Below are 26974 nucleotides of genomic sequence, written 5' to 3'. Positions count from 1 at the left end.
GTTTACAAGGGGGGCATTGAGTTTTCAATATTGGTCAGGTATATCAGGAGATCATCTGCAAATACGTTTAGTTTATATTCATGTTTACCAATACTGATACCTGTCTAATTCTTTCTACAAGCAGTTCAATTGACAGTGCAAACAGGAAGGGGAAAGAAGACATCCCTGTCTTGTGCCTCTTTCTAAATCAATTTCATCAGATAATGTATTATTTGTGTATATCTTTGCTTTTGGACATTTATATAATACTTTTATTACATTTATTATTTCAGCTGGAAAGTTGAAAACTTCCAAAGTTTTGAATAAAAAATGCCATTTAAGATGGTCGAAAGTCTGATCAACCTATATCTTGTTTTTTTGCATATTGTATTAAACTAAAACATGTTCTTGTATTTTTTTGTAAGTGTCTATTTTTAATAAACCCTGTTTGATTGATATGTATCAAGTCTGATAAGACTTTTGCCATTCTGCTTATGAGCTTTGTTATTATTTTATTGTCACAATGTATTAAACTTATGGGTCTGTAATCAGCAGGGGACTCTCCAGATTTTCCTGATTTTAATATAATTGAAATAACTGTTTGATACATGGAACTAGGAAGCACTGAATTGAGTGTGGTGTTTTGTCATTTGTGTAAATAGGGGTGCTACTTTGTCCCAAAATGTTAAATATAATTATATGGGAAAGCCTTTCATTCCTGGTGCTTCTCTCCATACGAATGTTTTAACAGTGTCTAATATTTATTTTTGGGTGTTTTTATTGAGTATTTTGTCTGCTGATAATTGATTCAAGGTTGGTGAGTCTAAGAAGGCTGTAGGATCAGTCCAACTGTTGTTTAATTCTGATTGATATCGATTGTATTTTTTAATTTTTTTATTATATAGTACCAAAAAGGTATCCGCTATGGTTACAACCCAAAGAACTCTTATATAGAACTTTTTGTTTTTAGCATTTATGTAACCTATGCCATCGTAGCACGTTTTGAACTTGCCTCTTTGTTTGTTAGTACATAGAGATGGAGAGGAAATGGGTCGGTGGAGAAGAGGAGAAGAGGTTATGTTTCATTGTTTTTTGGCTTTTGGTTGTACAACAATTTGAAATATTTGGTAGGATTTGTAGGACATGATTTGATATGTTGTTTGGTGCTGTGTTGTTTATGCTTGCTAAGTATTGTAGCTACCTACCATCAATCTAAAATGAGACCAAGAGAAAGATTTACATCTCACATCATAGTATTGGTATACTGTAAATGGAGAGGAAGACTTTGTTGTTAGGCGTAATCAGCTTTTTAGCATCCTACAACAATAAGGTGAGACAAATACTAAAGACAGGAATAAGAAACACACAGTATTTGTCTTACTCTGCTTGATTACCTATTTCAGGTGCATTATCTCCTAGCTGAAATGATCAAGCATGTTAACAACATACATACTTAATTTGTCAGATATGTTTAAAGGCCCGATGCAGCCATTTTTGTATCAATATTAAAACATTTCATGATAACAATTAAGTACCTTACTGTAATAGTTTTCCAAAAAACTAAAATAGCTTTTAGAAAAAAAGTATTTCTCAAGCAATAATTTTTCTAGGACTGTGTGGGAGTGGTCTGACTGGGGAGGAGAAAACTGAAAACTAGCTGTTATTGGCAGAGAGGTTTTGAACTCTCTTTGTTATTGGTCTATTATCCAATTTACCGACTGGCGATGTCAACAGGCAAGCCAAAACTCCCGCCAATGCAAACCTGCTGATTACAAGGAACTGTGTAGATTGTATTTTCAACCAGCAAGTATGAGGAAATAACACTGACCAACTTTTTCCACACTTTTAGAGTGTTAGTTTTCCGCTGTTTTACAATATGAAACAAAACACAGAAAAAATTTGTTTTTTTACTGCACTGGGCCTTTAACTAGAACATTTACACCAAATCTTCCCTAGAATACTTCATAATTTTCACTTTGAGTTTTCTGTAAATGTAATATGAGGGCTCTATTGCACTTATTGCTCACGTTCATGCCTTATGTATCTTTTTTCTATTATTTTCTCTTTTTAGGTGGAAGTTTCTATTATGTGCCTAGGTGTGTCCAACTCCCATGTCTGAGGAAAAGGTATCAAAGGTCGCTATACCATCAACCACAAGCAGAAGCTTCTGAAGGACTCTGGGACATCCAATCTCTGACCACCATACTGTAACAGTCCACAGATCCCTGAGTAGATAAAGTTGCCACGCCATTGGACGAGGACAGTCACACTGAAGGAGCCAGATGGCACTGCTAGCCAATCAGCTGATGGATTCAGCCAGGGTTGTGAGTGTCATAAATGGGAGGGTGGACCACTTCCCACAGTTCCTGAGGGTACAGAACCAGGGTCACATGACCCAAGTCAATGGCACCCAGGAAGACACGCGCAAGAACAGGAAGTACCCGTGCCAACTGTGTGGCAAGCGCTTCCGCTTTAACAGCATCCTGTCGCTGCACATGCGCACGCACACGGGCGAGAAGCCCTTTAAATGCCCTTACTGTGACCATCGGGCAGCACAGAAGGGCAACCTCAAGATCCATCTGCGCACTCACAAGCAGGGCAACCTTGGGAAAGGCCGTGGCCGGATCAGAGAGGAGAACAGACTGCTGCACGAGCTGGAGGAGAGGGCCATCCTGAGGGACAGGCACATCAGGGGTGGTCTAGGTGGTCTGCCCCAGCCACCACGACCCCACATAGCCCAGCCCCAGCAACCCAAGCCTGCCTCGACCACCACCCAGCTCCCCTTGACCTTCACAGGTTCTAGCCCTGTAGAGACTCTATCACTGCCATCCACTTCCCCCAAGATGACCATCACAGGCCAGGAGGATCACACCCAGGCCCAGCTTTCTGCAGGTTTCCGCTGCTCCTTCTGCAAGGGCAAGTTCAGAAAGCAGCAGGAGCTAGAGCGCCACATCCGGATCCTCCACAAGCCCTACAAGTGCACCCTGTGTGAGTTCGCCACCTCCCATGAGGAGGAGCTCATCAGCCATGTGGAGACGGCCCACATCGCCTCCGAGTCGGCCCAGACTCAGAGGCCCACGCTGGGCAGCGGTCGGGGCGTGAAGCACCTTGGTGGAGAGTTCCCCTGCGAGGTGTGCGGTCAGACCTTCAGTCAGGCCTGGTTCCTCAAGGGACACATGCGTAAACACAAAGACTCGTTCGAGCACTGCTGCCAGATCTGCAGCCGGCGATTCAAAGAACCCTGGTTCCTCAAGAACCACATGAAGGTCCACCTCAACAAGCTGGCTGCTAAGAACAAGCAGCTCCCTGCTGACCCGGGGGAATCTGTCAGCATGACTAGTGTAGCCCAGGATGCCCACTACATCCACCTCTACTCCCAGTACATCTCAAGCCTCAACAGCAGGTTCCTCTCCGCTGAGAGAGCGGGCCATTCGGAGTTCCAGCAGATCTTCGCCACAACTGGCATTGGGATGAAGGTGAAAGAGATGCTGGGTAGGATGCTGGCACCAGGACACGATTCAATGACTGAGGGGGAGAGTAATCGCTCTTTGTTGGGCTTGAATAATCTGGTGCCTCCTCTGACTGCCAGCAACAGGGAGTATCAACTACAGGCTTCTGCCAACAAGGGAGACAACCTCAACAGCTACCCAGGCTGGCAGGTCATGGCACCAGGACCGGCTGTAGATCAGGGAGACATATACACAGCTAAAGAACAGCAGCGGGTCTACCTGGCTAAGCGGAGGGTGTCATTAGATGAGCGACAAGCGTCTGTGAGCGACCCAGAGAACCAGGCTATTAGTAGGCCTAGCAGCCCAGGACTGAGCCATGTCTTGGAAGAGAGCCTCATAGGACCATGCTTCTCTCAGACTGGCAGTACCCAGGATGACAGCAGCCTACCCTCCTCCCCAGTCTCAGGTACATAACCGTCTTTTCTTACTTAGTGGTTGCAGATTGTTTAAGACCTTGTTGCTTCTGGTTTTCTAAATTATTTGTTATAGGTCTATTTATGCATTCTGTATTCTATGGTCAATATTTTACAGTAACTGACGTATCCTCAGTTCCAGGGTCAAGGTCAAATAGATGACCAGCATATGATGACTTCAATGGGCACATTTATATAGAGAGGATGTTTGAGAACTTACATAAATCGGCCATATGTTCCAAAATGTATACCATTTGCTATCCCTCCCATCATGCATAGACTAGAATGGAACGCAACAGCACCATTCCATTAGGAGATAAAACTATGCCTTTGGCTAAACTTCACTAATGTATTCAGGTGAACTTGTCTTGAAGCACAGGGTCAGTACAGCAGCATATCCATACAAAAAATATAATCAGTAATAATAAGGCCTTTCTTTGCTTATTAACTTTAATGTTGTCATGTTGAATGCTAGAGATAATTAGCCTCTGCTATTTTATATCAGTCCAATTCCAACCCCTTGCCTTTCCTACGGGGCACAATATGTTAATGCATGCCATCTGGTGTTTTTAATGATTTGATATATACCACCTGGTGATTTTTATGATTTGATATACCACATGGTATTTTTATTGATAGTCTTCTGTTCCACCTGGTAATTTTGATGATTTGACTCCCTGGGTGCATGCTTTTCTTGTCATGGCATCCTGTTAACACATTGTCTGGATTCTAGCTGCAGCTCTAGTGTTTTCAGATAAAAATACAAGCTTCCTCATCTCCTCCTTAGCTTAGAATTCTGGATCTTTTACAGACCTGGGTTCAAATGCTATTTGAAATTCTTTCAAATACTTTAGCTGTTGTCGATTGAGCTCGCGTGTTGCAATGGAACCAATAGAAAAGTCCCCAAAGTGCAAACTCCCACCAGGCAACTGGGCACTCTAGGTAGACTAAAGCAAATACTCAAAGTATTGGAAAGGTTTCAAATAGTCTTTGAACCCAGGTTTGATCTTCTAGCAGGGTTAGTGAGAGTCAGTGTCTCTGACACGGTTTTGGGGGATTTGATCCACTGTTTCCCCAAATGAAGGCCGTGAAACAGAGATAAATGGATCAGGTCTAATCTTGTTAAATGTTTTGTTGACATATTGTCTACTTATACTTGTATGCACATGTAAATACCAGCATTTTAAGGGTAATCCTGCCACAGCCCTTTACAAAACAGCTACAATCTATGGTATTTTCAGCTTCTCCTGCTTCCCCAGTCCCCAGCCAATACTACAGGCCTATGTTTGTAAAAGCTAGCTGAGAATGAATCGGAGGAAGTCTGGGCTGCCACGTTCGGTATCAGAGTGTAATTTGAGTCGATATTAAGCATGGAAACTAATTCATTTTAAAGGTCAGGCGTCAGTGCTTCTTTAAATGATGGATCCCGGCTCGCCTCTCCTCATCTTGTTCCCCTAGTTCCTGTGTAATGGAGGACTCACTCAGGGGCTTAAGGACTGCATTGTTTTGCTCTGACAATATATCCCCGAGACCTCTGCAGCTGCTGGAGAACATACAGGCACTAAGTGCAAGTCTTGATGAGGGGCTTTAGGAATGGGATAAGTTTGCTGCGCCTGCTAACTGTTCGAGTGTGTCTCGATGGGCTGGAGTATTACAGTGGCTGGAGGAGTTCTAATTCAGGAGATGTTGAGGAATTATCATTGTTGCCAGATGTTTCAGCTTGAGACACATTGATTAGGCCTGAATAAGTGGCCGTTGTATTCCTATCCAAAATGGCTGTAGTCATGAAGTTATACTGATGTTTCCAATATGGATAGCGGATACAGTTGTCAGAGTTAGCGACTGCTTTACCAGATACAGTACATGCAGATAAACTTGTCCAAATACGGTAGTGATACAAGTGTCAACATGTTAGATTATGGTCTGTTTACTCATATGGATGCTAGCTAGTGTTGAGAATGGTGTTCTTAAAATCTAATCAAGACAGATGAAATACTCTAATTCTAATCTTGGATCGTGAATAATGACTCGTTTTTAAAAGATAAACTAATGGGAGTGCTTTAGAGGCCCCTGACCTACATCAGAGCGTCTGGATTTGAATTGGGAACATAAACATGCCTGAAATCCTCTGACAGTTATTCATTAGTCCTATTCAAACTCTTAACCCCAAGGTCAATGAGCATGTAATGATATCGTCATCACTTAGTCTTTGTTCCTTTCCCCGGCCCTCACGCTACTTTTACTGTATACATGTTAACACGTCACGAGTGGTTACAGAGAGACAAGGAAGGATCATGCTTAGGGGTATAGAAATCCGTGTAACTGTATTTAATCGTTCTAACTTCTAGTTCCATCTGATGATGCTTAAAGGGATAGTTCAGAAAAAACATCTACATTTGTAATTTCGCTGAACAATCCCTTTAAATGTGTACCATAGCTGGGGGGTTTTAAATGCATAAACTGGGCCTATACAAGTAGATTTGAACACTACTGATTTCTGATTTGTAAACCGGATTACCTTTTGGCTTGACTTCCCATTCTCACTCTTGTCCCTTAATCCTCTTTTTAATTATTATTGCAGATAAGAGGTATGAGGCTCAAATGAAGCTCAAAATTCTTGTTTTCCTAGACGCTGATAAAAAGATTTACCGTGGGAGTTGTGAACACCTGCCTTGAAATATTGTTCCACGTCTCCTGAATGCCATTTGGCTTAATTGACTTGGAAACGTCCCAAATGCGTCATTGACGATGTGGTCTAATTAATATTAATAATATATGCTATTATAAACATCAAAGAACATCTGGTGCACTTATTTTCTCCCCAGCAGTCTTGTGTCTCTTCCTCTCAGATGGCTCCATCTTAAAGCAAACCACCTAGGTTTATTCATTTAGGTGCTTTAGTTTATACTGCATGTATACTTTTATAATAGAACAATAATGCGTGTGTGTGTGTACACGTGTGTGTGTGCACACTCGTGTGTGTTTGTGTGTGTGTCTGTATACATGGGGGGTGAATACATTGAATAAAGAATGCATTTCCATATGAAATGAATCACTTTCCCCACCAGCTGGATGGTTTGCCACAGCACATTATTTGAGTTGTTATTTTGCATTTCTAATCGCAGGCTGTATAACTCATATGCACCACCTCATTGTATGATCCTCTGTGTTAGGTGAGAGAGGCAGGGCCCTGTAATGATACAGTAATTGGAGTTTGGTTGATCAATCGAAGCGCTAAAATTACTCTCGCACATAATGTGGGCCTCAGCAGTGTAAGTAAATCTAAAACTGATTAAGTTAGCATGAACAACACAATTACAAAGATGGCACCCGTCCAAAGACAAGAGAAAAGGGGAGAGTCGGGTGTTGAGTCTTTGTTTGGTTTTGCTGCTCTGGGGGGTATTAGCGAGCAAATGTGTTTATGAAAGAGACAGTGGCCAAAGATAAGGTCACATATGTCTGTGTTCTGTGTTGTATTTATTTTTTGTCCGCAACAAGCCTATTTGGTGAAAATACACTACTGGTGTGAAAATGCACATATTTTCTTCATGCAAATGTTTTAATAGTCGCATGAAAATCTGTCACCAATTGGATAGAAACCTAGCTCGTGTGTCTGTGAGTCTGAAAGACTGCCGTTAAGCAGTAGGAGTTTTTTTTGTTACTGGACGCACTGGGCAAAAACTCGTTTAATCAACGTTATTTCCACTTTATTTCAACCAAAGTGTTCAATGTGAGGACATTGAATACACTTGGAAAACGGATTGGATTTGCAAAAAACCATCAAGGTAAGGGAATTTTTACCTAAATCGAATAACATGGTAACATTTTTTGTTATTCACATTAGTGGACAACTCAATCTAATGTAAATCAAAACTATATGTTGAACTGATGTCTGTGCTCAGTGGGGAGACAATGGGTGTGGTGTTTCGGAGGAGGCTCCTTACCTGCTCACTGTCCTGGCTGGACACACACACACACACACACACACACACACACACACACACACACACACACACACACACACACACACACACACACACACACACACACACACACACACACACGCACACACCACACACACACACACACAACACAACACAACACACACACACACACACTGTGCGTAGTTGACTGTGTGTAGTTCAAGGTCATTTATATGTGACTAGCAGTGCTTTCTACCTCATTATTAGTGTGGGGCTTTATGATCTGCTCCATTCAATTCATTTATATTCCTCTCTCCTCTAGCTATATTATGTCATTTAAAATTCTAATATTTTAAGAAAGGCTCTTTAAAAATAAAATCATTTATCATTAAATGATGGATGGTGTTAGTATTAAAGTTGGAGACAGCATAACAAACAACTCTAGATCATTAGAGATTGACCTCAGGGAGAAATTCCTCAGGGTCAGGTCTGATCTGGGGTTGTTATAAAATGTATATTTCAGCCAAGGGGAAGGAATCACTGTTGTTAGTCAGATATTAGTCCATTAAAGAAGAACAATAAGGCATCAATATGCATAGAATTAGATGAACAGCGCTGGGCTTTATCTCGCCATCCCAGACGCCACATCCCTAAAAGACACAGTATAATATATGACCTGACCTTCAAATGCCAGGAGAGTGTTGGACAATAAACTGCCAATATTTGTGGCTTAATGGCGGCGGATGACTTTTACAGTAATTGGAATGGCACCGAAACAGCTGGGCTGCTTAAAGACAGAGGAATTGAAGCGGTGTGTCTCAAATGGCATACTATGCTCTATATACAGCACGACTTTTGACCAGAGCCCTGGCCAAAAGTAGTGCACTATATAGAGGATGTGGTGCCATTTGGGACACAGCCAAGCACTAACTCAAAATTGTGGAAGTTTATGTAACCCTATAGGAAAGGCTGTTATTACACAGCTCAACCTAACATGACACATGGTGGGAAATGTTCATGTATACGGAGTCCATATTAGGACAGGCACACAAATGACTTTAACACAAGCTTCATGGACATGTGACTTTGTCCTAATATGAACATCGTACAGGTGAGAAGTCAATCCAAGTTGCTCACCAAGTTTATGGGGAAAAGCCAATAATATCATTATCCTCACTCTGCAAAAATGAACTCAACCAAACAATGTTCACAGAAAGAAATAAAAATGAACTCAACTGAAATTCTCTCTCGTTGCAGAGAAAGAATGTTCTTTTTGACTTGGAAACCCAGTTAGTTGCTTTCGATAGAATGGGGCCCTCTGTCTGCAACATGTGCGCCTCTTTCATTTCATTTAGAAGATAGCTACTACAGTATGTCATTATAAAGATTCTTATTTGCTGCTAACATCTTTGAGTATATTCATTGCGTATGGTGCTCTGCTCTCCATACTGTGCAATGATGCATCGCTTGGGCTGAAAGCTGATTACAAGCCTGATTTACTACAGAGCACAACTTAAATCATTCAACTCAGTATTGTGTGGCGCTGCACACATTGTTCATGTTCAGAATTGGCGACCATATTTACACACACATTTCCCAAGTTCACAGAGATGGTCCAATCGCTCAGGTTCTTTAGGTTGGTTTTCAGTATGCCAATAATTTTGTCGTACAAGTCAGACAATTGTCTCTGAAATATAGCACATACTATCCAGAGAAACATGAATGTGAAAGATTGGTAGTCGAGACTATCTGATTCAGGCTGTGCCGTTGTTCTGTCTTGTAGCTCTAACAGGCGAGGAGAAGCCCTACAGCTGTCCCCCCAGTGACTACACCAGCCCACAGTCAGTCTCTCTCAGTTACCGTCTGGAAGGCTACCACGTCCACCCCCCCCCCCAGTGGAACCACGACACCAGGGACAACATAGACCCCTCGTCCCCACAGACCCCCAGCCCCAAGGACCGGAGCCCTACTTCTGGCCTCTACCGTGGGCTGGAGGATCCTGATGAGAACAGGAAAAACCCAGCAACTCTGCACATGGACAGGCTAGCACCCAATCTGCCTAAACCTTCCAACCTGCACCAGGCCTATGGACGACCTCCAGCTATAGAGGACAACAGTGTGACGCCACAGGGTCTTCATCAATCCATACAGACCTTCATCAATGGCCTGACATCTAGTGTTCTGAGAGGGGACAGAAAGAGGACGGCAGTGGGAGGTATGGTCAGCACTCGGGGGGGAGGACAGGGGAGCTCTGAGGGGGAGGACCGTGTTGGAGTCAAGGGGAGTGACCGGGACAGTGAGGGGGAGACAGGTACTGGTCGCTTTGCAGTCACACCTAGGACCAGGAAGTCCCAGTATGAGCCTCTGGATCTGTCTCTCAGGCCAGACTGGGTGCTGTCGCCTCAGGCTGGCTCAGCCCACATGGACAGATCTCAAGGGGGATTGACTGGGTTATTCCAGCAGCACAGCAGTGTGTGTAATGGCTCTCTCTCCTCCAATAGCAACAGGCTCCAGGCACACACTGGGCAACACACGGCTGAACAGTCAGAGATTGGATCTGGCACTGGTGACCTGGAGATGCCCACAGAGCAGGACGACCAACACAACTATGACTTCTCAGCTCACAATGAGGATTGTGCACTCAAGAGCCATGTGTTTAACAAAGTTGAGGAAGAAGAGGAATTCAACAAGCTAAGGATCATGAAGAGTAGCAGCAGCGAAGCACGGCTGAGTGAGAAGATGACAGAGATGATGGTTGGCCGTCCCCATGGGCCCAGTGAGGCCCCTCAGTGGCCCCAGGAGAAGCAGGGCCAGTGGGGCAGGTCGGTCATCCAGCCTCTCCTCTCTCCTCTGGAGCTGCTGAAGCCAGTGCCGACTCCTCACCACCACCTCCACAGAAACCTCCTGTCAGTCCTCCAGTCTTCCAGTGGCCAGAACCACATGCTCCTCAACGGCCATGCAGCCAGCTTGAATGGTGGCGGTGGAGGGCCCATGGAGAGAGCAGAGACTTCAGGTGAGTGTCTCTCTCTCTCTACCCCATGAATGATGTCATCTGTACCTCTGTCTCCTAATCTTACTCTTTCCCCGTAGTAACTTCATATTACATGAGCGTTCAACGCCATCTAGTGGTCAAGTAGTGATCCTGCCTCCTTATAACATCATACGCCTTACCCATACTATCCTCTCCTATATGTTTGGATCTTTAGAACACTGTTTCATTAGGTAGATAGGCTTACCTCAGCAGACAATGTGTCAGAGGAAACGGTTGCACTGTAGTTAGTTTGAACACTTTTGATTGTGATTCTCAGAAGGACTAAAACAAGGGTATTGGAGTCATAGGTGTGTGGCACTGATTACATCCCCACTTAGAAGATACAATTTCACCATCTGATCAGTAACAAATCACCCAGGCAACGGGACCCATTTGATGGAGTGGCTTAAATCTTGTGTGATACGCCTGCAGAGAGCAAGATTTAATCACCTGGCTCTCTAGAGAGATCTTTCAGACAGCTGGGATCCTTTGATATTATATGCATGTAATACGCGTGCAACTCGAAACTCTGTCAGTCTGATACATCTGATGCAGAAACACAATATGAAACACTATATGAAACACAATATGCTCTTATAAAAGACATTAAAGTGCCAGTCAACTCTGTTTGGGCACAACATCTGTTCTGTTCTTGTGTGACTTACTGCTTTCAAAAGTGTACAGTATCCCAGCTAACAATTCTAGGGTAGAGAGAATGTTTTTGTAATGTTACCCGTAATGTTCCTCTAATGTTTGAATTTCCAGTATTCTGTTAGTCGGGAGAACATTCTATCTAGTTAGCATGTTTTGGTGTCATAGTTAGGAGAACATTCCCTTAATTAAGTGATAATGCCCGAGAAGCCGGTGTTTGGAGGATATATTGGCACGGGTGTTGTTAGGCCCGATACGAAGTTGAGGGCTTCGAGGGCATTATCACTTTATACAACGGGTTACCAACATATTCAAATAATGATTGACATATTTTAATTAAAAATATTATTTTCATGAATTTATTCATACTATTTTATCCTTCCACAAGATATAGTCCCGAAACAAATCTAGGGTTGCTACCCAAGCCGGCTGGTCGTTTGTTCTATCGGTTCAGTTGCCAGAGACGCCACCCAGTCGTTCAGTCTTTTTGTTCTGTATCTATGGACGTGACCCAGTCGTTCAGTCTTTTTGTTCTGTATCTATGGACGCGACCCAGTCGTTCAGTCTTTTTGTTCTGTATCTATGGACGTGACCCAGTCGTTCAGTCTTTTTGTTCTGTATCTATGGACGTGACCCAGTCGTTCAGTCTAAATGTTCCATTTATAGTGGAGATCAAGTTTCTAACTTCACTGCCTAGGCTGATGAGACAGTGGATGGAACAGATGGAACAGAGTAAATGGGCATTTTAACGTCATAGACTTAGCCGGTGGTAACTTGTGGAATAGACACCGGCTGGAATGCACTTTTAACCAATCAGCATTCAGAATTAGACCCACCCGTTGTAGAATGTCAAACAGAACATACCCAGATTGTGGTTACCATGTTCTCAGAATATACAATACTAATGTTCTAGATACGTTTCATGGGATGTTGCAAGAACATGCGTGTCCAGTTTTCGGAGGGTTAGGAGAATATTCGATTAACGTCCCACCAAACATACACAGTACATGGTTGCCATGTTCTCAGAACACAAGATATTAATGTTCTAGACACGTTTCATGGGAACGTTGCAAGAACATTTCTGTGTATCAGTTGTCATGACGTCGCCTGATGGAACCAAAGAAACGTTCTCCCCACCAAAAAATGGTATCATTACACATCATGCCTTGTTACCGTTGCCTGGGCCAATCAAGGCCCTGATTGGTGAACCACTGATCCATTCATAGCTCTTTGTCTGTTGGCAATGTTAGAGATACTGACACATAGTGTTTTCAACTGACACACTTTGACATACAAGATAAAATTGTGCATGTTCATTTCTAAAGTAATTATTATTCAACAGTCTTCACCTGGGATTACAACTCACAACCTCTTGGTTCACGGTACGCCGATCTTCCTGCTACGCCGAGCTTCCTGCTACGCCACCATGTCCATGTCATGTATGGGTTAATTTAACTAGTCTCATCACTTATTTCATTGACTTATTTCAGCAATTTAAGGGCTTTCAGTATAGTTGTCTAACGTTGGTGGGGCATATTAACCTGTTTTAATGATACTTCTGAATCACTATGATCAATAAAAGTTTTTCTTGAGTGTACTTTTAACAGAGCTGAGATTTACTTCAAAGTGCATTCATCCTATTGCTTACAGCCTTACACCTATCAAGTTGTTTCGGATCTACCCAATTGCCTATGGGGGAGGGGTAGGGTTTCTTCTGGACAGTACAGGCCCTAACTATACTGGCCCAATAAGCACACCTAGAGATATCCCATGTTGGGACAGTGGTTAGGGCATTTGTCATTGGTGCTGGTGGCATGTGTTCGAGACTCGCTATGGGAATCACCCTACTCTCATATTCTTAGCAAAATATGTTAATGTCATTATTTAGCAAGTTACAACACACCTCTCTGATCTAAATGTGTTTGTCATTGAAAAATGGGAATGTGTAGGATTTCCCCTTGAGCACGAATTATGATCACATTTCCATTACCTCATGAATTAACAATATGTATTAATTCTATATAGCTGAGCATCTCAAAGAGAACTCTATGGTCTTCTTAAAAAAATATACCACATATACAATTTTGCTAAGAATATGAGAGTAGAGTGATTCCCATAGCGAGTCTCGAACACAGGCCACCAGCTCCAATGACACATGAACAAATGTGTCAGGAGCTAGGTGTCCATCTAATTGGCAACAGAGTTTCATACGAATATTCAAAAATCTGCATAAAACAATATTCGCATTTTCCTACTGGAGATGTTTCCATCAAACTGTCTTATTGTTGGATAAACGGCTGTGCGTGATGACGTAGAGCACAAAAAAATCACTTTTGCGGTTAAATTCCAACGTACGGAATAAAAAATACAAGTTAAATGGGTTTCCATTGCACGTTCAACCCTATTTGATTTTGTCACAAAAACTGTTGCATTACATAGCAAATGTGCCCAATCTGGGCTTGGCACATGCGCTCTTACCAACAGCTCGCAGATACAGTGCGGGTAGGCTACCTACATGATGAGATTATTATGGATATTATTATTATTATTACATTATTTGTATTTGTCAAACGGCAGCCAAGGATTGTTCATCATGTCACCTAGAATACGACTCTTGATATTTATTGGTAAGAAGCATCAAACTCAACACCGTGCACTTTCACCACCCTGTGAAGTTCATCATAACTTTTTTCATATGTAGACAAATAAACTGCATGCTTTTCCGAGTCGTAGTGGGAGGACCACACAACATATCATCGTGTGACTCCAAGTTTACTTTCGATATGATGGTTATTATATCAATATTTGCGCATAAAGTCCTTTCCACCGCCATTTCTTGCACAATTAATTATACTGACACAAAAAGATCCCACCATGTCGAAGCTGTGCTTAACCTATCCTGCAAACGAAAATCCTCGCTCAAGCCATGCGCGCTGTAGAATTCCATGTACACATACACTGCACATATGTTTGACAGGGAGAGATGAATGGAGCTAGATACCTGCCGAAATGTACATATCGTTAGGATCGTAAGAAAATCCATGCGTAAATTGTTAGGATCGTAAGAAAATCCATGCGTAAATTGTTAGGATCGTAAGAAAATCCATGCGTAAATTGTTAGGATCGTAAGAAAATCCATGCGTAAATTGTTAGGATCGTAAGAAAATCCATGCGTAAATTGTTAGGATCGTAAGAAAAGCAATGGCAATGTGTGAAACATGAAACGTAAACGTGAAATGTCATATGTGAACATACAAACACCATGCTACGATTACGGACAAACATTTTAGGCTTGAACAAATCTTGTGTTGCAATTCTGAAGTACAATAGTACCTTTCAGAGTTTTGGCAGTTAAAAACAAAGTACACCAAACTGCCTGTGAAGAGTGCTATGCAAACAAGCATAACACAGTATAAAAAAACGGAAGTCAGGGAAACCTGAAAGAGGTATCCTGCATGTTTTCAAGTTAAAAGTCTCTATTACTCCTCAGCTGAGTTTACTTAACATGTAGGTAGCTAATGTAATGGATTTGTTTGCCAGCACAAGTCTAGATAGCACTAGCTGTATTATGCCTACAACGGTAAAGTTTCAGTCCGCTAGGTGTCAGGGGCGGAAATCCCGGGGACACGACCCCACCATCCTGGGAAAAATATGATTTGTCCCCCCCAATATATCACTGAAACATAACTATGTAATTTAAATAATATTAATAATACACAATGAAAGCAATTGTGCTGATTATAGACACTTAATAGCGCGTTTTTAAGTTTCAAAAGATTGCGACCCCCCCACCCTTTGCCTCACAATGTTTTGATCCACTGCCAGTTCCTTAGCTTGCTAGGTAACGTAGAGGTCGTATCTACTGTCTGAAAGGCACTCAATACACGTAACTGACGTGAGGTTAATCCAGTCAATCGCGCACACACACTAGCTGAATATGCAGAGCTAGCGCGCAAATATTAACTATTAAGCTAGCTAGTACCTATTCCATTTATGTGGCGTCGTCAAAGATGGAATGTTTGCTATCGTCAATTTATTCCAAGATCAGCATACATGTAAGTTAGTGCTTCAAAGTCCCTGTGATAAGGTTAGCGATAAACTGAACAGAACTACACTCTCTTCTACCATTGTTTTAAATATATTTAATGGTCTCGTTGCAAAAGCTAAATTGTCGCAAGGGAACTTTTATTTATATATTTTATTTCACCTTTATTTAACCCGGGTAGCAAAGATTATAGCAAACACCACTGAATTGGTGCTCGCTAGCTTTGCAAATTCAGCTATTGTTAGAAGCCAGCCAATATGAAACAAACGATTAAAATGACAAAAGGTTGCAGCATAATGAATCATAACCAGTAGTATCTACCAGGTATAATGAATCATTACCAGTAGTATCTACCAGGAATAATGAATCATTACCGGTAGTATCTACCAGGAATAATGAATCATAACCAGTAGTATCTACCAGGAATAATGAAACATAACCAGTAGTATCTACCAGGAATAATGAATCATAACCAGTAGTATATACCAGGAATAATGAAACATAACCAGTAGTATCTACCAGGAATAATGAATCATAACCAGTAGTATATACCAGGAATAATGAATCATTACCAGTAGTATATACCAGGAATAATGAATCATAACCAGTAGTATATACCAGGAATAATGAAACATAACCAGTAGTATATACCAGGAATAATGAATCATTACCAGTAGTATCTACCAGGAATAATGAATCATTACCAGTAGTATCTACCAGGAATAATGAATCATTACCAGTAGTATATACCAGGAATAATGAATCATAACCAGTAGTATCTACCAGGAATAATGAATCATTACCAGTAGTATATACCAGGAATAATGAATCATAACCAGTAGTATATACCAGGAATAATGAATCATTACCAGTAGTATCTACCAGGAATAATGAATCATAACCAGTAGTATCTACCAGGAATAATGAATCATTACCAGTAGTATATACCAGGAATAATGAATCATTACCAGTAGTATCTACCAGGAATAATGAATCATTACCAGTAGTATATACCAATTTGTAAGTCGCTCTGGATAAGAGCGTCTGCTAATTGACTTAAATGTAAAATGTATATACCAGGAATAATTAATCATAACCAGTAGTATCTACCAGGAATAATGAATCATTACCAGTAGTATATACCAGGAATAATGAATCATTACCAGTAGTATATACCAGGAATAATGAAACATAACCAGTAGTATATACCAGGAATAATGAAACAGAATAATAACAGATGTTTGGTGAATCTATGAATTATGCATGACCACTGGAGTCTTTGCCACTCAAAATAAATACAAATTCTAGAATATTTTTATGTTTATTTCATCACTCAACATCTTGCCAAAGCATATTCTGCAGGAGGGGTTAATATGAATTTTAAATAATTTGACATGATTTCTATGAATCGGGTCATGAACATATGGACATTGAAATGAACGAGAGGTTAAACAGAGGCTAAATCTGGCATAAACTTATTTCCACACTTACAATAACTCTGTTGCAGTGGTCTTAGTCTCCCTATAGGCTCTTCCCACCATCACGACACTGCTGGCCAGTTGAAGAGCTTGTGATCTCTATGCAGCACTACAGCACAATGTGTCTTCGTAAAAGCACCCCTCAGCCTCAAAGGATGCCCTTCTGGAGCCATAGAGTCATTATACCCTAATGTGGGCCTATTTGCCTACTAGCCAATAAAGTGCAGAGCATGTATGGTGCGTGAAACTCATCATTCCAACATATTTGAACATTTAAGTCATATTTTATTCAGTTCAGTCAGTCAGTATGTCATCAATTGAGTCATTTGTCTGATTTGCAATAGGAACTAAATCAAAGAGAATATAACAGTCTTATCCATTTGTTTGTTGAAATCCATGTGTGTATTTAAAATGGATATAAATTCTTTAAAGTTCTTTAGCCTATCACTTCAAGTCAATGTTTAATTTAGGCATATCCAACTACAAAATAGGCCTTCAACTTGGAGGCATTGCAATCCAGGCTATTATTTTGGGTACTGGTGTCTTGCAGAATAATTTTAGAACTCTGTTTGTGTTTTATAACTGTTTTTATTACAGGGCTCCCCTTAACAAGAGACCTTACCTCACAGGCCTCTAATTATAGCCTCCTAATAGATTTTTAACAAAATAGTTGAAGAAGCACATGCAGTGGCTGATAGGGACAACATATCTGGCAATAAGAATAGGCCATATGGATAGTTTTGACCATTTGGGGCCCCTTGGCTATTTCACTCAGGACAGGTTATAGCCAATACTTAATCAATATTTTGTTGTCTCATTTACTGATATGGATATAGCCTCTGCGTGATGGGGTTGTGCAATGCAAATGGCCTACACACAGAGTGGAATTCACTAATACAACAGTCAAAATGCCTAATATAAGGCCTACAGTCCGTGCTCCCAAATACTGGAAAAAGTGTGATTCATTAGGTTACATGATCACCACAGTAGGTTATAAAAATGAATTATGTAATTATATGGCTATTAATTAAATAAGACACAACAGCATGACATATTTAGATAACAAAATAACCCTAGCCTAAAACAAAAATACTTTTTATTTTGCACCTCAGTCGGTTATTTTAGACAAGGCTCATCTGTGCCTTTATCATTCAGACAAGTCATTTGCTGAAGGCCCAAGCCTATACTACGCCATCTACTGGTATTTTATTTATTTATTTCACCTTTATTTAATCAGGTAGGCCAGTTGAGAACAAGTTCTCATTTACAACTGCGACCTGGCCAAGTTAAAGCAAAGCAGTGCGACACAAACAACACAGAGTTACACATGGGATAAACAAACGTACAGTCAATAATACAATAGAACAATCTATATACAGTGTCTGCAAATGTAGTAAGATTAGGGAGGTAAGGCAATAAATAGGCCATAGTGGTGAAATAATTACAATTTAGCAGTTAAACCCTGGAGTGATAGATGTGCAGAATATGAGTGTGCAAGTAGAGATACTGGGGTGCAAAGGAGCAAAAACAAAAACAATATGGGGATGAGGTTGGGTGGGCTATTTACAGATGGGCTGTGTACAGGTGCAATGATCGGTAAGCTGCTCTGACAGCTGATGCTTAAAGTTAGTGAGGGAGATATAAGACTCCAGCTTCAGTGATTTTTGCAATTCGTTCCAGTCTTTGGCAGCAGAGAACTGGAAGGAAATGCAGCCAAAGGAGGAGTTGGCTTTGGGGATGACCAGTGAAATATACCTGCTGGAGAACGTGCTACGGGTGGGTGCTGCTATGGTGACCAGTGAACTGAGATAAGGCAGGACTTTACCTAGCAAAGCCTTATTGATGACCTGGAGCCAGTGGGTTTGGCGACCAATATGAAGCGAGGGCCAGCCAACGAGAGCATACAGGTCACAGTGGTGGGTAGTATATGGGGCTTTGGTGACAAAACGGATGTCACTGTGATAGACTGCATCCAATTTGCTGAGTAGGGTGTTGGAGGCTATTTTGTAAATGACATCGCCGAAGTCAAGGATCGGTAGGATAGTCAGTTTTACGAGGGTATGGGTCTTAGGTCAGTTAGGATCACCACATTATTTTAAGAATGTGAAATGTCAGAATAATAGTAGAGAGAATTATTTATTTCAGCTTTTATTTCTGTCATCACATTCCCAGTGGGTCAGAAGTTTACATACACTCAATTAGTATTTGGTAGCGTTGCCTTTAAATTGTTTAACTTGGGTCAAACGGTTCAGGTAGCCTTCCACAAGTTTCCCACAATAAGTTGGGTGAATTTTGGCCCATTCCTCCTGACAGAGCTGGTGTAACTGAGTCAGGTTTGTAGGCTTCCTTGCTCGCACACGCTTTTTCAGTTCTGCCCACAAATTTTATATGGGATTGAGGTCAGGGCTTTGTGATGGCCACTCCAATACCTTGACTTTGTTGTCCTTAAGCCATTTTGCCACAACTTTGGAAGTATGCTTGGGGTCATTGTCCATTTGGAAGACCCATTTGATGTCTTGAGATGTTGCTTCAATATATCTACATAATTTTCCATCCTCCTGATGCTGTCTATTTTGTGAAGTGCAGCAGTCCCTCCTGCAGCAAAGCACCCCCACAACATGATGCTGCCACCCATGTGCTTCATGGTTGGGATGGTGTTCTTCGGCCTGCAAGCCTCCCCCTTTTTCCTCTAAACATAACGATGGTCATTTTGGCCAAGCAGTTCTATTTTTGTTTCATCAGACCAGAGGACATTTCTCCAAAAAGTACAATCTTTGTCCCCATGTGCAGTTTGGCTTTTTTATGGCAGTTTTGGAGCAGTGGCTTCTTTCTTGCTGAGCGGCCTTTCAGGTTATGTTGATATAGGACTTGTTTTACTGTGGATATAGATACTTTTGTACCTGTTTCCTCCAGCATCTTCACAAGGTCCTTTGCTGTTGTTCTGGTACGTTCATCTCTAGGAGACAGAACGCATCTCCTTCCTGAGCGGTATGACGGCTGCGTGGTCCCATGGTGTTTATACTTGCGTACTATTGTTTGTACAGATGAACGTGGTACCTTCAGGCGTTTAGAAATTGGTTCCAAGGATGAACCAGACTTGGGGGGTCTACAATTTTGTTTTCTGAGGACTTGGCTGATTTCTTTTGATTTTCCCATGATGTCAAGCAAAGAGGCACAGAGTCTGAAGGTAGACCTTGAAATACATCCACAGGTACACCTACAATTGACTCAAATGATGTCAATTAGCCTATCAGAAACTTCTAAAGCCATTACATAATTTTCTAGAATTTTCCAAGCTGTTTAAAGGCACAGTCAACTTAGTGTATGTGAACCTCTGACCCACTGGAATTGTGATACAGTGAATTATAAGTGAAATAATGTGTCTGTAAACAATTGTTGGGAAAATTACTTGTGTCATGCACAAAGTAGATGTCCTAACCAACTTGCCAAAACTATAGTTTGTTAACAATACATTTGTGGAGTGGTTGAAAAACGAGTTTTAATGACTCCAACCTAAGTGCATGTAAACTTCCAACTTCAACTGTATGTCACTCCCTTTGGTTCCTTCCCTAGCCGTTATTGTTTCTGTTCCTGTGCATTGTTCCTGTTTCTTTCTTTATTAAAACACTCACTCCCTGAACTTGCTTCCCGACACTCAGCGCACATCGTTACGCACACACACACACACACACACACACACACACAGACTTGTCCAGACAGCTAACCTTGTGGGGGCACACAATTCAGTCCGATTCAAAATCCTATTTGCCCTAACCTCTAACCCTAACCCGTTCTCTTACCCTAACCAAAAAACCTAACCATTGACCCTAACCCTAAAACTAACCCTAACCCTAGCTCTTAAGCCTAACCCTTAACATAATTCTAACCCTAACACTCATTCTAACCTTTAGCCTAAACCCCATAGAAATAGCATTTGACCTCATGGGGACTAACAAAATGTCCCAAGTTGGTCAAATTATTTATTTGTTTTAAAAATAGCGATATTTTGGAGATTATTTCATTTTCAAATAAACGAAAGTGAGAGGTTGTAATCTGAATAAAGGGAAAAAGGCCATTCTTGAACATGGGGTGAGACATTCTTACTAATCTGTTAGAGAACCAGTTTGGATTTAAGTATAACTTTTGTATGACGAAGCCTTTAGTGAGAGGTCTAATGCTTTAATATTTAATCATTTCTGCCCTCCGAATTCATTTTATAAATAGGCTGGGATATGACTAAAGAGTTAATCAGGGGGATTTTTCCACAAATAGACAGGTATTTTCCTTTCCATGGTAGCAAAATCGTATCTATTTTTGCTAACTTTCTATAATTTTTTTTATTGTGGTTGCCTCCCGAGTGGCGCAGCGGTCTAAGGCACTGCATCACAGTGTTGTGGCGTCAACTACAGCCTGGGGTTCGATCCGAGGCTGTGTCATTACTGTCTGTGACCGGGAGTCCCATAGGGCGGCGCACAATTGGCCCAGCGTTGTCCGGGTTAGGGGAGGGTTTGGCTGGACGGGCTTTACTTGGCTCGTCGCGCTCTAGCGACTCCTTGTGGTGGGCCGGGCGATTGCATGCTGACTTCAGTCGTCAGTTGACCGGTGTTTCCTCTGACACATTGGTGCAGCTGGCTTCCGGGTTAAGAGAGTGGGTGTTTAGAAGTCTGGTTAGGTGGGTCATGTTTTGGAGGACGCATGACTCCGCCTTTGCCTCTCCTGAGCCCAATGGGGAGTTGCCACGATGAGACAAGATCGCAATCACGAAATTGGGGAGAAAAAGGGGGTAAAAAAAGGATTGTTGTGAGTTCATTTCTTTCTTTCGGGATATGTATACCGAGTATGTCCACATCACCGGCAGACAATTCTTGGGGTAAACTACGCGGTAATGTAAAAGTTGTATTTTTTAGTGGTCCAATACCAATCCAATCATAATTTGGTTGTAATCCAGAGAGGTTACAAAAAGTATCTAGATACTCCAAATAGCCCATGATTTATAACCCCTTGATATTATTGTTGAATCTGATTTTAATCACTAACATTTCAATGGCCATAATAAATAGACAACCTTGTTTTACTCCTCTTGACATTTTAATACTTTCTGAGAAGTAGCCATTATTTACTATTTTACACCTAGGGTTACTATACATGACTTTAATCCACTGTATAAGAGATTCTCCAAAATTGAAATATTCCAGGCGTTTATATATAAATTCCAGTAGTACTTTATTGAAATTATCTCAAAAACAACCTTCTATCGCTGGATACAAACATACAACCTTTGGCACCAGAGGCAGATGCTTATGAAACCAATGAAAGTTAACAGCGCTCACTGTTGCCCCTAGTGGCTGGTTTCCACATCATCTCCCGACGTCCTCAGACATGGATGGACGTCGAATACTGACTTGTATCACGGGTGACCTGGCTGCTCTAACTACAAACAACAAGCAGGTGGCCAGTCAGACATTGTTCTCATTACGCCAACTACTTCTGCCTGCCCTGTTTGCAGTATTAACTAGGTGGCATTGTCAAGTAACTGCCTCCTATCCCTATGTCCCCATACTGTGGTCTAGGTCTAGTCACTCTGTGACATATTGCAGGGCACCGTGGACATGGAGTGATTTGCCATGTGTGTGCGATGACAGTTCAGGTCGGACACAGTGTGCCAACAGTGGTAATTGGCCAGATGGTGACCCCTGGATGAATCTGTCTGCATGCTCATTAGTTTCACATAGAGTCCTCCCTCATGGCTAATGCCCTGTCACTACATCTCCCAACCATGGCCACTAGATGGCGATATAATCATATAGCTGTGGTTACATGTTTACTTTGCTCAAGGCATCATGCCATGTTAGGAAATATTTACACGTTAGTTCACTGTCCGTTGCTATTTAATGTGTCATTAGATAATGCAGTATATACGGAATGTTATTGACAAAGGAGTTTCATCCGATATGAGAGAATAGATGAGAGGACAGCGACTCTTGCATACCACATCCTCCACATATGGGAGACATCAGATTGGGCCTCCCAACACGTGAGGCTTGGTGAATACGAGTAGATTGATACAGAGTGGATTATCTAAGAATGAAAGAAAGAAAAAGAAAGAAAATAGCTGATTTGAAAGGGGATAGAGTCATTACCTCATTGTCTGCCGGGTGTAAACCCTCTACTGAAAGGATGACAGAGAGAGACAGAGAAACACAGAGTGAGAAAGAGAGCGAGAGAGGGAGCATAGATGGAGATAGATGGCGAGACAGAGAGGTGAAAGAAGAAGGCTAGTGTGGCTGTCTCTGTGAGCAGATGTCGTTTGAGGGCAGAGAGAGGGCAGGCAGAGCGGGCTGCCTTTGTGACTGGGTCTCCCCATAGAGATAATGAAGGGTGGAGCGCTGGGAATGATGTGCAGTCATCACTCACTGTCTGTGTGCCATCAGAGCTCCGCGCTGTGTCATCCGTCACCATTCAGCTCCTCTGGCCCCCACAGCCCCGCCACTGTCATCATGGTCATTATCTCTGCCTGCAACACACACACACACTCACACATATACTTTCTCCCTCTCCCTCCCCTTCTCCCATCCTTTCTTGTTTCCTGGTAAATGTGTGTGTGAGCTGGTTAGGTCTCAGGCTAGTGTGTAGCCTATGAATGGATGATCATGCGCTGGGGAGATGGATGGCCCTGGGCTCAGTCCTGTCTCCTCTAATTGTAAAATATTAGTTACATTAGACTGTGGCCTGTGATTAATGGAACTTATTTGGAGGTTGCCCTGTCCTGGACCTCCCCTCTCCTCCAGTGGGAGGGAAATACCAGGAAGAAAGAATGTACGAGACAGGAAGAGGAGCGAGAAAGAGGGGAGAGATAGGGAAAGCACTATACGTGTACAGATAAGACTGGCTTTATATCGTATTATTTGCTGATGTTGCTTAATGTGGGTAAAAAAATGACTTGCATTTTGTAATGGTTCTAAGAAAAAGTAAATTTGGTAGTAATTTGATTTCCTTGAAACATATGGTTAACCAAATGTACTGCCCTGACCTGTTCCAAACATATTTAATTCTGCATTAAACTATGTATTACATCAAGTCAGCCAAGTCAGGGTTTAAATGTTTTTTTTTTCTTCTTCCAATACAATGGCAAAGCTTTTAAATGAGTAAAGTAATTATATCTTAGCTCCCAGTGTCAATTAGACAGGTCAGTGATATTCAGTCAGGCAGGTCAGTGATATTCAGTCAGGCAGGTCAGTGATATTCAGTCAGGCAGGTCAGTGATATTCAGTCAGGCAGGTCAGTGATATTCAGACAGACAGGTCAGTGATATTCAGTCAGGCAGGTCAGTGATATTCAGTCAGGCAGGTCAGTGATATTCAGTCAGGCAGGTCAGTGATATTCAGTCAGGCAGGTCAGTGATATTCAGTCAGGCAGGTCAGTGATATTCAGACAGACAGGTCAGTGATATTCAGTCAGGCAGGTCAGTGATATTCAGACAGACAGGTCAGTGATATTCAGATAGACATGTCAGTGATATTCAGACAGGCAAGTCAGTGATATTCAGACAGACAGGTCAGTGATATTCAGTCAGGCAGGTCAGTGATATTCAGACAGACAGGTCAGTGATATTCAGATAGACAGGTCAGTGATATTCAGATAGACATGTCAGTGATATTCAGACAGACAGGTCAGTGATATTCAGATAGACATGTCAGTGATATTCAGACAGGCAAGTCAGTGATATTCAGACAGACAGGTCAGTGATATTCAGACAGACAGGTCAGTGATATTCAGATAGACATGTCAGTGATATTCAGACAGGCAAGTCAGTGATATTCAGATTAGTCTTTCATGGACAGAATACGTAACATCTAGTGCATTTATGCAAGATTTTAGTTCTGGGTTTCCAAGATTATATTCAGACATGTTGTATATCAGACAGACAGGTCAGTGATATTCAGACATATGTTGCTTATCAGACAGAGAGGTTAGTGATATTCAGAGGGTATTCAGATGTGTCACTCAGTCTCATTTCCTGTACTGCTGACTAAATATGTGTCCTTTATAACCAGCAGGTTATTATACACCAACAGATGGAGCATTAACTTTTATTGCCCAACACCTTCTGTGGGCTTTTTACATTTTTCCCCAAAATGACTTTTTATGTAGATGTGAAAGAGAGCTTTCAGTTTCATAGCCTAGAGGAGAAGGGAGAGGAGGAGAGAGGTTAAAAGGTTGCGGCAGCTTGTGTTTTGGGAAGTGATGTCACATGACATCATCCTATAACGGTTTACTGTAATCATGAATGATAAAAGAAGTCCCAGGGTTTTTAGAAGGAAAGGAAGCATGGCGCTGTAGTGGTGAAGTAACAGAGCCTGAAATAGACATTGTGTTGGTGTCAAAGTAAAAACAGAGTATAATCCAGCGGAAATGTGTCAGATGAGATTCAATGCTTTGGTCTTCAAATTGGGTGTAAAGTGCTTGTTTAAATAAGACAGTACTGCAAGCAAGTAATAGAGGACATTGGTGTGTTATGGTCATTTGTGTCTAGGCACACGACTATCTGAGAGAGAGAGAGAGAGAGAGAGAGAGAGGGGAACAGACAGGAAGCTTTCGCAGGCCTTAGTGAAGCCAGCTGCAGATGTCTGTCATTCATCAGCCCAATACTCATCACCACCATGAGCCCAGGAAGTGTGTGTGTGTGTGTGTGTGTGTGTGTTTCTGTTGCCAATGAAAGTAGTATGTACAGATGTCTTAATTTGATCACCCTGTTGTTGCAGGAAATGCAAACTTGTAGTGTTTAAAGAGGTCGAGGTTTAAAAAGGCTTCTAAAGTTTGTAATTTCACTTGATTTGCCCTAACTAAAATGAATCAAACCCTACACAAATGGCCATCAATTATAATCCCCACAATATTTCACATTTCCTGTTGCTGCAGGATTGTTTTCCTGCTGTGAGAAACTGGTCAAATGAAGAAACCACACCTGTAGCATGTAGTACTAGTCAGAGGTGGAATTACTGTATATGTGGAACACATGGGGATGGAGTTCCCAAAGTGAAAACAGAATCATTTTCTCCCTTATTCCACTGCTGGTGTTATTATGATTTAGTCTACAATATTTTATGATTACCAGTTAACAGTTGGCACAACAGAGTTGGCAGTAGTAAAGACAATGAATGAGGGAGGGCTGGGAGGTTGATTTGTCTAAAGCAATGCTTTCCTCTCTGCCAGGTGGGAAGCCTTTCCAGTGCAGGTACTGCCCTTACAGCGCCACCCAGAAGGGTAACCTGAAAACCCATGTCCTGTGTGTCCACCGCAGGCCCTTCGACAGCAGCCTGTACCCAGACAGACGCCTCCGACGGACCCATACCAACGCCCCTGTGTCCTCCCAGGAAGGCTCCGCTGGTTCCTCCTACCTGCCCCAAAGCATCATGGGCTTGGGAGACACCCCTAGGCCTACACCCACTGTGAGAGATATCACCATGACGTCACTGTGTGGGACTTGATGTTGTTATGGCAACTACATATAGACATTTAGAAATCACTGACACGTTGTTTAGTTTGGCGTGTGAAGGATGAGAGACGGAGGATAGGGTTGTTGTTGGAGATGGAGTTGGAAGAGATAAAAAAAAAAGTTGATGTACATTCCAGTGTGGACTTCAAAATATATTTATCTGTAAAAAACAAACGGCCTATAATAAAGTGTTTTGTGGTATGTGTAGCACGGAGCGATTGAGTGCTTTTTACTTCATTTATACTCAGTGTCATGATGATTTATATTTACCCACATTAATCTATCAGCTCAACACTGACTGATTGTCGGATCGTGAGCAGGCACCAAACTAACTCCCCCAAGCTAAGCTCTTTCACGCAGTGTAAATGCCTGTGTTTTTGTTAATATCTCCTGATATGAGTTCTTCAGAACAGTTATCAGTCAGAATCCTACACCAGATGTTCAGGGTG

At 41.8% G+C, this 26974-nt stretch overlaps 1 protein-coding gene across 1 annotated transcript; it reads left to right on the top strand.

The window, feature by feature from the left end:
• Positions 1-1015: 1015 nt before the first annotated feature.
• Positions 1016-26736, top strand: LOC115151367 (zinc finger protein 536-like). The gene is made up of 4 exons (XM_029695280.1): positions 1016-1053; positions 2255-3894; positions 9608-10837; positions 26243-26736. The coding sequence occupies exons 1-4, from the start codon at positions 1016-1018 to the stop codon at positions 26515-26517; spliced, it is 3183 nt and encodes a 1060-aa protein (XP_029551140.1). The 3' UTR covers positions 26518-26736.
• Positions 26737-26974: the final 238 nt, after the last annotated feature.

This window comes from Salmo trutta, chromosome 17 (assembly GCF_901001165.1).
Source record: "Salmo trutta chromosome 17, fSalTru1.1, whole genome shotgun sequence".
NCBI classification, from domain to species: domain Eukaryota; kingdom Metazoa; phylum Chordata; class Actinopteri; order Salmoniformes; family Salmonidae; genus Salmo; species Salmo trutta.
This window is presented reverse-complemented; position numbering and strand designations above follow the sequence as displayed.

Bases quoted from the DNA above. Each gene is read 5' to 3' on its own strand.
- LOC115151367 (XM_029695280.1), top strand. From the start codon at position 1,016: ATGGAGAGGAAATGGGTCGGTGGAGAAGAGGAGAAGAG. The intron at 1,054-2,254 runs GTTATGTTTCAT...GTCACACTGAAG, and splicing joins GGTGGAGAAGAGGAGAAGAG to GAGCCAGATGGCACTGCTAG. The intron at 3,895-9,607 runs GTACATAACCGT...TCTGTCTTGTAG, and splicing joins ACCCTCCTCCCCAGTCTCAG to CTCTAACAGGCGAGGAGAAG.